The sequence below is a fragment of the Gadus morhua genome, chromosome 13 (assembly GCF_902167405.1).
Source record: "Gadus morhua chromosome 13, gadMor3.0, whole genome shotgun sequence".
NCBI lineage: Eukaryota > Metazoa > Chordata > Actinopteri > Gadiformes > Gadidae > Gadus > Gadus morhua.
This window is the reverse complement of record NC_044060.1, coordinates 22,848,560-22,859,761: the sequence shown is the minus strand read 5'-3', so window position 1 is coordinate 22,859,761 and position 11,202 is coordinate 22,848,560. Positions and strand designations below refer to the sequence as shown.

Here is an 11,202-nt window from a genome sequence, read left to right as displayed (position 1 = left end):
GTTTTCTTCGCAAAATGTAGCGAAGTAAAAGTAAAAGTACAGAGAAATATAAGTAGTAAAGTAAAGTACAAATATCCAAAAAAACTACTTAAGTACAGTAACGAAGTATTTCTACTTCGCTACTATACAACACTGCAGTCAACACACCCCTTCCTTGTCGAGAGGCTGTGATGAAGAGCACATCAACTAAGACCAAGTTATCGCGCCTTCTGGGCACATTTGACCTCACCACTAATAACATCTTATTTGTGAACCACACAGACTGCATTGTGAAGCATGAGGAGGCTGACATCACCCTCATTAGCTACATGCTGCAAGCAGCTGAAGCAGGGGCTCTGACAATACGTATCCTAACTGATGACACTGACGTATTTGTTCTGTTGGTGTACTGGGCATGGAAGGCCAATGTTCAATCAACAGTTCAGATGGAGAAGTGGAATGGCACCAGCCTGGATATAAATGCCACCATCAGAGGATCGGGTGACAGATGTCAAGGTCTCCTGGGAATGCATGCGCTGTCGGGATGTGACACTGCCTCCTATCCCTGTGGGAAGGGCAAAACATCTGCGCTGAAAGTACTGAAAAGTCTCAATACAGTGCTTGGGGAACCTGATGCCACTCATAGGGACCTAAAAGATACTGGGACTGAGTTCTTTATCGCACTGTATGGGCAGAAGAAGGCAAAGCCGATGAGATACACTCGCTACCAGATCTACAGTGGCAGCAAAAAGCTTCCCAAACTTAAGAAGCTTCCTCCAACTGATGCCAACCTGATGCTGCACATACTGCGTGCTCATCTTCAGGTCATGTTGTGGAAGGCTGCAGGTCAGAGAGAGCCTCCTGCAGAGGCCAGAGACATCAGTAAGTTTGGGTGGGAGGTTGCTAAAGAAGGGGCTGTCATGCCCGCTCTTGCCATCCAGGCAGTGGCTCCAATAAATCTGCTTGATGTCACCAGCTGTAACTGCAGCACATTGAAGGCCTGCAGCAAAGGAAACTGCAGCTGCCATGCTGCAAGTATCAGTTGCACTGACTACTGCAAGTGTGAAGGGTGTGAGGTCTGCTGCTGCAACCCATTCACAATACATGTACATACCAAAAAAGACCAAGAAGATGAGACTGAAGGGAATGAGGAAACAAATGATGAAGATGGTGAAGGCTATTGAGTTGGATTGTGTGGTTCTTGTTGTAAATATGTGTGTGTGTGTGTGTGTGTGTGTGTGTGTGTGTGTGTGTGTGTGTGTGTGTGTGTGTGTGTGTGTGTACTACATATAGTTATTTTACAGCGTCTGTGTGTGTGCATGCTGTTCTTGTATATAGTTATTGTGTGTGTCCTGTAAGCATGCTGTGTAATATAGTTCTTTCTTTTGCTGTATATAGGTCTTGTATATAGATATTGTGTGTTTGTCTGTGTGCATGCTGTATAAAGTTCTGTATTTTGCTGTATATAATTATTTTTGGTTTGTGTGTATGTGCATGCTGTATATAGTTATTTTGCATCTTTGTATGAGATTTTACGAGATAAGGCCTAATTTGCATATTAAAAAATTAAAATACCAAAAACATGCAATACATTTTTTTCTCATCTTAACATAAGTTATCAACTAAAAAAGTTTCATGGTGATATCTGTTATTTAATTTTTTTACCCTATTCACCTTTGGTGTCTCGCCTAAATTTGCTTATTATGCTAATTATGCAAATTGCCCAAAGTGCAACTTTTAGCAACCAAGTTCAATTCCATCCATTTGGCCTATAGATGACATTTCTGCAATTAAACTTTAGGGTACTCAACATTTCTGGGTTCAAGAAATTACGACTAGACTATATCGTCGCTCTCGCTCCGTGTGTGTGTGTGTACGAGAATGACAGGGAGAACAACTGCTATGCAGAGATTAATGGACGGAACTATTTTTAGATTTCCAAATCGCGTTATAAAAAAATAAATAATAATAATAATATTAATTAATAAAAAAAAAAAGAAGACAATCAATTCGTGGCGCTCGATGTTGATTCTGTGGCGCCGCGCCACACAATGGTCTATGTATGGGAAACACTGGGCACACATGTGTGCCGTTCTGGATGACAAAAGTCGTTGAGAAAATGACATGGAGGATTAAAGCTTCAAATGTCTTTGAGCACTCGGCCCATTATAACATTAGTGATGTTGGTTTGCAGAACTAGCCGGTTCTCAAGAGACCACAAAACACATTTTTTGATCAAACTACTGATTGGATGGAGGAAACACAAAAGTAGGTTGAATGATCCCAATATCTTTATTGAAAGGGAAAGTAAGGCATTGACATTCAAACTCACACCAATACTGTCCATCAGCAATGGATTTGCATAACTTACATTTTGCATTGAAATGTTGTAATTCTAACTAAATACTTCCAACATACTCCTGTTCTTGCAGACAGTAAACAGGTATTCGATCAAGAAGTACTTCAACTTTCTAGAGTTCCAGGATGCAGGCAAACGACTGGAGCTTTCAGGATTCATGAGGTTAGAAGACACTTGCTTAAATGAAACCGTGTACTTTTCATGAGATAATGACGGTGTGAATGATCCAATTATTCATTTACAAGTGATTCCTAAACACTAACCTAAGCCTGTATCTTATCACCCTTTGAGAACAGTTTTAGAGTATTGTTGCTAGCCACAAGTCATAGTCAAGGCCCTCTTTGACTATGACTCGATGTCTGAGGAATAATCACACCCAGCGATTAATCCTTACTTCCCTCTCAAGAAAAAACACACTTAAAAAATAAGAGCGCCGAAAAAAGTATCCACATGCAATTCACTGGTCTGTACATAGGAAGATAAGAAAGTTCTGGAACGCTGAAAGACAAGGACCAGCCACACATGGGAACGCTCCGTGGCTCAGGGTGGGGCAGTAAAGCAAAATGTTGATAAGTCCACGTGATCATCCTCACTCCGCCTTGTCTTTCCTTTTGGCCGTAAAGGGGACCTTATTGGCGACCGTGGAGCCCATGGAAGATACGCCCCCGGCCACTGCGGACACGCCCCCCTTCACCAACCCGACGCCATAGGCGGGCACCGAGGTCACTGCAGTCTTGGTGATCTCCAGGCTCTTCCCGCCCACCCAGGCCACGCCCCCCACGGCCGCTCCAACGACCCCTTTGGTGACGTTGAACAGTCCGCCGGTGACGCGCCACACCATGCCGGGCGCGGCCACAGGATGCTCCTTACCAGGATCTGTAGAGGAAAAGGGAAGCATGGTGGATTAGGGACATCGTCCTGACAGGGGTGGATTCAATCTGCAGTGTTTGATAAGGTCCATGGTCAAAGCGGGCTAGATTCAATCTGCAGAGTTTGATTAGGTCCATCGTCCTGACATGGCTAGATTCAATCTGCAGTGTTTGATTAGGTCCATCGTCCTGACATGGCTAGATTAAATCTGCAGACAGTGTTTTGTTTCAAATAATAATTTATCTACGCAGCACATTCAACTAATATTGATCGTATTGGTTGGCAAATATTAAGAAGGGGCAGTTGATACGATTTAAGAGCTAGTATTTTAGTGTAAGTTGTTAGAAATGGCCCAGCCATCCGTCAGCTTTCAGTGAATCTGACACACTGAGAACATCAATCAATCAAATATTCCTTTAACTGAAACAAAGGTAACTATGGTAACCACAGGTATGTGAATCATTGGATTCTCACAGTCCTCTCTGGTGATTTCAGGGGCCTCAGAAAGGAAATGAGGACCAAGTAGTTCCAGCTTGCCCGGATATTTCTCTTCACAAAGGTGGATCACTTTTTGGAGCTAAGTGGGTAGAGCCATATTGGCCACTGTATCCCTGAATTTGATTGGTCGTTGAATCCCTTAGCATGATTCAAGGCAAACACTATGTTTGCCTCAACTTGAAAATATCTTCTTCTCATGCATAAGCCGTCACAATGCTTCATAGGGAATTCCTGCTACGTAGAACGAACCAAAACAATGCGCACGAATTGTGATCAGAGGGAACGATTTATAAATCTGTTCGTTTTTTTTCTACTATGTGACCCCCTAACCGTACGTTCACACCAAAAGCTGTAAAAGATGCAAAATCGCCAAATAGCTCAAAACGCAACGCTGTCCAAAATATTTACAGCTCATATCGCTCTTGCGTTTTCTCGCGTATGTTTACTGGGACCACCCACGCTGACGAAAGACATCTACATTCCGATTGGCTGGCAGTCATTTACAGGCGAAACGCAACTAGCTAATTTGCATAGAGTTGAGCTGTTTTCAACTCTCATTTACAGCTCTACAGCTTTAAAGCTATCGCTCAAGCGTTTTATCGCTCCAATCGCTTTATCGCTCCAATCGCTTTATCGCTCATGTCTTATGGAAAGTGAATGGTCGTTTATCGTCAGAACGCTTTACAGCTTTTGGTGTGAACGCACAGTTAGATCGAGTTCCGTGACGGTGCTTATTTTTCAGTTTTATGGTATAGGACCGTAAGGTATGTACATAATTTAATGTTTATGTTGAAAGTAATATAGCTATACAAGTTGTTATGTATCTTCTCTTGGTTTGCCCTCTTAGACAATGCACAAAAATGTGTGCGAGATTCACCATGTGACTCAATTATTGATTTTCCTCTCTACTATAGTTTTGTAGTATTAGTACTCTCATGAACAGAGAAATACTGCACAACAGTGCAGTAAAAAGGGGCCGCATTAATAAAAGTCTGCCTGGATGCGTTGTGCGAACGAGAGGTCAGTTTTGCCGCTTTGCGGTGAAATGCCGGCATACTACGTTTGGAATGCATGGATCCCTACCCTTATCCTCTTCATCCCAGTCTGACCAGAGCCTATATATCCGCCTCTGTCTGACCTTTTTCAACGAGCTTCTCCCTTACAATGGCAGACACTCATTTGTTTGAACTGCAGAGAAAATGTCCCTTACTCTATATTGCAGTTTTTATTCAATCCTATACAGTATATTCACATCCACATCCAAACACGGAGTCCATGGTTGGTTTTTGATTAAAAGCTGTGAGTCTATCAAATCTGGGCGAACAGGGTTTCAATCTTTGACCAATCATGTTAGTCTTGGCGATCTGTTAGCATTACATGGATCACAACTAATGAAGAAAACTGAACCACAACAAACACTAAATGCCGTGCCAATTTCTATTTGTATTTTGCCGTTTGTACCCATTATCTCCCTTTTTGTATTTTAGTTTTTTAAATGAGTGCCGCTTTTGTCATACATTTCTAGTTTCGAAATGATGGAAAACGCCAGTTTTTGCCAGTTATATCTTCCTAGCAAAATGAAGACATCCTTATGATTAATTATACCTTAAAACATTTGTTTATAACAAATAATGTAGGCAAATGTTAGTGTATTGTAGGCTGTGTAGTGGCCTGTTTATTTCCCCTGCCTCACTCTTGCTTGACATAGCAGTGGAACAAAGAGTAGAGCAGTAGAACACAGAAGAGCAGTAGAACAAAGAGAGAAGAGCAGTAGAACAAAGAGAGAAGAGCAGTAGAACAAAGAGAGAAGATCAGTCGTACAATGAGAGAAGAGCAGTCGAACATAAAAGTTGGACAAAAAAGAGCAATTGAACATAGACTATTCTGACGGCATTAGTCACCATAATTAAGTGGCATTGAGTTCAGTTCTACACACTGGACCTTGAAAAGAAATAAACCAGCTACGTTTGAAGTTAAGGGTTGACAAAATAACTCCAAAACAGACTTTTTTTACGCAATAAAGTTAATTTCACCTTGGACAAATAAACTACTACGCCGTAGTGCACCCAACATATCTAACTTCGCAAAGAAGTGCTCTCATGCACTAATATCCATAGAGTTAATGACAGAACACTGAACCAGAGAACAGGGCGGTCCTACCTGCTGCTGGGTCGCTCTCCAGCCCCTCCGTGTTCTCCCCGGAGTTGCTGGTCCCGGGCCTCTCTTCTGAGCTCACGTGGTTAACGTCCTGGAAGGTTCCAGGAGAAGGGATCACAGTCAGAACACACCCCTCGACATGGGACAGACTACAGGACACAGCCAGAGTCTTCTGTAGCTCAAAAGACCAGGGGTTATAACTTCCTAGGCCTTTAGTTAATGCAGTTCCCCAATTAGCAGGTTAAGGTTAATTTAGACAGGTCAGGTTGTGGGGAGACGATAGTAACAATTAAGTGCAAGTTAAGAAACATAGCCTTGTTAGAAGAAAAAGCGTTTGTTCTGTAAAGATAACCAGTGTGGACTAAGGGAGGTAAACCCCTGTGGACTAAGGGCGGTATAACCCTGTGAATTAAGGCAAGTATAAACCCTGTGGACTAAGGTAAGAATATCCCCTGTGGACTGGACAAAGGGACCCCTGTGGACTAAGGTAAGTATAACCCCTGTTGATTAAGGCAAGTATAACCCCTGTGGACTAAGGTAAGTATTACCCCTGTGGACTAAGGTAAGTATTACCCCTGTGGACTGGACTAAGGTAGGTTTAACTCAGGTGGACTAAGGTAAGTATAACCCCTGTGGACCGGACTAAGGTAAGTATAACCCCTATGGACCGGACTAAGGTAAGTATAACCCCTGTGGACCGGACTAAGGAAAGTATAACCCCTGTGGACCGGACTAAGGTAAGTATAACCCTGTGGATTGGACTACGGTAAGTATAACCCAGTGGATTGACTAAGGTAAGTATAACCCTGTGGACTAAGGTACATACTGTACAACTCCTGTTGACTGGACTAATTTAAGTATTATCCCTGTGGATTAGACTAAGGCAAATATAACCCCTGTGGACTGGACTAAGGTAAGTGTAAGGGAGGTATTTAAGTCTGAAGGCACGATGAAACTGCCACGTTGAAAAGGGGCAGAAATAAAGCGCCCATTATGTAACGTGTAGCGATTGCGACTCGATGCGTCAGACTCTTAGAAGTTATTAAAGTTTTCAGAAACAGAAACCACCGAGCAATACTTAGTCTGTTAATGCACTGTGAGAAATGGTCTTCTATAGCCTATTTATACATTCCTGTCAAAGTAGCGATTTTAGTCATCGATGACTACTCGACAAACTCTAACAAACAACTTAACAAACAATTGTATAGGATATTGAAAAAGGGATTCCCCGTCCGAATCTAACTACTAGAACACCCTGTGATAGATCAATCAAGTTACCTTCACCATGGCACCGGGTGGTCTTCTCGTGGCTGCAGAAGGACTTTAATAGAGTTGAGTTGATATTAAAGTGCACCTGGTGGTGAATAAACAGCCTCCCTCTGCTACTTTATCTCCAGGAGCTTATTCTGATGTCCACAGGAGTGCAGGTCTTCTCCGAGCACAGAGCTACTGTGGTGTAAAGGTGTCCCTCAGTGCAGCATCCTCCAGTTTATGCGGACGTGGCGCCTCCACTGAACCTCCACAGCACTGGTTACACTAACATCTCCGGACATGCGTCACCCTACACGTCAACAATCTTTTTTTAACTGTAATAAACTTTGTGGCGCAATAGCCTTGGCCGTGATCTGGAACATATTCTGTGACAATTGGGAATACAACTTTTACATGTTTTAAAAAGCAACTAAATAGTGCTAAATAACGGATAACTAAATCCGTGCGTGGGTGCGCTTACACGTCTGTTAGTGTGTTAACTGGGTCGTACTGGGTGAACTGGTCTGGGCCCCGCCCCCCAGTCCCTGGGACACGTCACCACGTCCAGTTCCAATACACTATTTAGACGTTGTGCAGTTCGAGACTGCTATCGCTAAAATGCGAAGCAAAGAATTAACAAGACTGTGTTGCGCAATATACTCATGTTTTACACACGGCCTCCTGCTGGGCGTGATGATGAATGTTAACCTACGGCCCCCTGCTGGACGTGAGGATGCAATATCATCCCACTGCAGACACAAATGGGCGTTCTCGTGTGATGGGGGTTCCCGTTTACGCAGACCCTTCTTATTCTTCGTCGGGATTAAAATGTCAAAGTGTACTACTCAAAAACCATGTAAATAGTGTTGTAAATAAACTTCCAAAGCTTTCAAATCTTATTTTGAAAAATAACTTCACATGGTGTGTCTTTTTACAATTTATTCGTTACCAGCATTCGTGCATCAGCAGTGAAATAGTCCGCCAAAGACCCTTCTCTGAGGATGAGGAGGACCAGAGAACGGGGCTCAGGGGGAAGGCTACAACATCCGCGCGGAGCTGCTGATTTTGGGGTGTCACTAGACTTGCCATGATCAACATTATAAGTGGACATACGGTCCCACAATTACAAACTCAAATGGGAGTTTCGATTCCATGATAAAATTATTTTTATTATTTTAATACAAAATGCTAGAAAACAGTAGTTTTGGGCCCTTCTAACGATTGGTACTGAGGGTTCTTAAAGAATCAATGGTTGGTGCCCTTTAGCCCCACCCCTGGGTGTTGGAAGGAGGGTCCAAGGTTCGGATCCTCTTGAGAGCAGCATGCCAGATGGACGTACCAGTAGTGGCCACTAACCATGTGGTTGCACTGTTGGAGGAGCCCAAGACTAAAGAATTTCATTGCCGGCGACTGCTCTGTAATTGTTGTGCATCAGACAATAAAACCATCTTGAATCTTGAATCTTGAAACAGTCCAACCACCACCAACTTGCTGAACCTACTTGCATGCAAATTAAAATGGTATAATCACATTTGGTGAAAATATGTTATTTGCAGAATAAGATTATTTTAGCATTTCAATTAAAATGCTTGAACTCCAATCCTAACTTATCATTGATAGTGAAGTCATGCAGCACGTGCTTGTGTTGGGAGTATGGGATTTGGCAGTTCATCACTGACCTACTGTAAGGGGAAATGAGAAACGAGATAATCATACATCCTTCTGCTGTAAGATTGTAGAAAACAACTGTTCGTTTTCTACATCATACTTACCTTTCTTGCACTGTAAGTTTTTGTTCCATTTTTTGAATTGCAATAAAATAAGCTTAAAGGAGCATTTCACCGGTGGAGGCATGAATATGTATTGCAATTGGGTCCTATATGTAGTCGAATAATAAAATAAAATTCTACTTTGGTGCAGTCTTGACCGAGAAAAGGCAGAAAGTGACTTTTTGGCGCTTGTGGATTGAAGACAACAACTCCCACCATGCACAGCTTCGCTGGCGGCCACTCCCGCTGATCATCTCCGCCTATCGGACACCTCCTTGTTCCATCTACTAATGGAACAAATCAGCGTGGAGCTTGAACCGACGTCACTAGAGTAGTGACGCTTGCACAGAAGCATACGGCCGACATCTTCCTTTATTCTGGGTGGAAATAGTAACATAGTTACGCAATTAAATGCGTTTATGTAAACATTTGTAGCGAGAAATGTGCATTTTAATTTCATAATGTTCGCTCGTTGAATGTGAAGGATGTTTGGTTTGATAGTTATGACGAAGAGGGAACGCTCCATTCACTTGCATGGACAGCGTCTCTGGTTGCTAAGCAACCTCAACGTCTTGGCGGACTATCTGCTGATCAACACTACGAATGCTGGAAACACACCAGACACACCATGTGAAGTTATTTAACCCGATTATTATTATTTATATACGACATTATTTAATCTAACCCGATCTAAACTCTATCATGCACCCAAACACGGCGGCATTTGGGTTTCCTACCTCAGACTCCTAAATCCAGCGCAGCCACAGGCGCGTTGGCGCGTTGAACCATTTTTGTGACACACAATGATCAAGCTTCAAGTTAAGCACGTTACACGCGTTTGGTGTGGCCGTAGCCCGTGTCCACCAAAAGCGTCTTTTTATGCGGTTTCACCCAAAAAATCGGCTTCGTTTGGACGGGGCCAAGAAGGCGAACACACGTCACCAAGACGGGGAGACAGCGCCAGGCGACTTACGCCACTATCTGCCAATGGATCGTGGATGCCTGGGCTGATATAACAGTCTCAACTGTGGTCTAAGCTTTCACGAAGGCAGGAATAATCACTGAACTGCCAGGCAACAGCAGCGACACTGACTCGGATAATGACGAGAGGGATCCGGGCATGTTGGATGCCGTACTCGCCCAACTGTTTAATTCGGACACACAAGAATTCGAGGGATTCCTAGACGGGGAATGAACTGAAAAAGTGAGCTTATTGTTGAGAGATATTGATATTGATGAGATATTGTTAATATGCACATTAACGTTTGAACATCGTTACCATGGGAGTGACCGGAGTTGTCAGAACGCTTAATAAAGTTTGACTTTATCTGACTGTTTTGTTGACATTCCCTTTAGCACAGCTCGGTCTGGTCGATGCATAACGCAACCCCAGTCAAACGTTTGACTGCAGTATCTTCTATTCTATGCGCCTTATAATCCGGTGGGCCCTATACATGAAAACAGTTCTAAAATAGGCCATTCATTGAAGGTGCGCTTGATAATCCGGTGTGCCGTATAGTGCGGAAAATACGGCAGCCCTCGTCTATTTCTTTCGAAATGGTGAACTTTTGCATGGAGCCATCTTCTATGTCAGATCGAGTACCCTCCGCCAATGTAGGCCTACTTCAGTTTTATCAACAGCCTCTGTTATCTTAGCTTCAGACGCTGTGGATGTTAGTTTCTGCTGGTGAAGTCCCACCCACTGGCACTGCTCTAATAGGTCTGTAGCGTCAGTGGGTCCCACCCCCTAGAGGGGGGTGGGACTAGTGGTTGTAGTCGTACGAGAATCATCCCCTCTAACACTTCCTATTTTCTTGTACGCAAAAATCGTCATATTGCGTCATAAAAAACAGGAAGTGTTGGAGATCGATACGGATCTCTCCAGTCTCTCCAGAAAATAAGGAAATGATGCTAGACCATTCAAAAATATGCGGGGGGTTCTAAAAATACAAAGCTTATGTGAAATGGGTGAAGTTGCCCTTTAACTGTCTCAACTTCCTGGCCTTTCCCTGTCGGATTTTTACTTAGTTTCAAATTGCAATTCCGTTTTGAAAGTCAAATCCTTTACCATGTGGTGATTTAGTCGTTACCTTACGAGTAATACGATTCTTTGTTAAGTCGTTACCCAAATCGTAAAATTATTAGTGAATTTATTAAAGGGTATACTGCAGGCTTCGTGAGACATTTCAACCAAGTTTTCCTCAGAGTACAATTTAAGTTACTGTATTGTTCTCAATTCAAATGAATGCGTATCCTCCAGGGATACCTAAGAATTCAGCTCCTCTGAATTCTAATGCATTATGTTCTGCTTGTTGTTTT

The 11,202-nt window shown here is 42.9% G+C and overlaps 1 protein-coding gene across 1 annotated transcript; it reads right to left on the bottom strand.

The window, feature by feature from the left end:
- Positions 1–2,248: 2,248 nt before the first annotated feature.
- zgc:153675 (transmembrane protein 263) lies at positions 2,249–7,604 on the bottom strand. The gene is made up of 3 exons (XM_030375356.1): positions 7,142–7,604; positions 5,867–5,954; positions 2,249–3,214 (listed from the first exon to the last, which is right to left on the bottom strand). The coding sequence occupies exons 1-3, from the start codon at positions 7,148–7,150 to the stop codon at positions 2,928–2,930; spliced, it is 384 nt and encodes a 127-aa protein (XP_030231216.1). The 5' UTR covers positions 7,151–7,604; the 3' UTR covers positions 2,249–2,927.
- Positions 7,605–11,202: the final 3,598 nt, after the last annotated feature.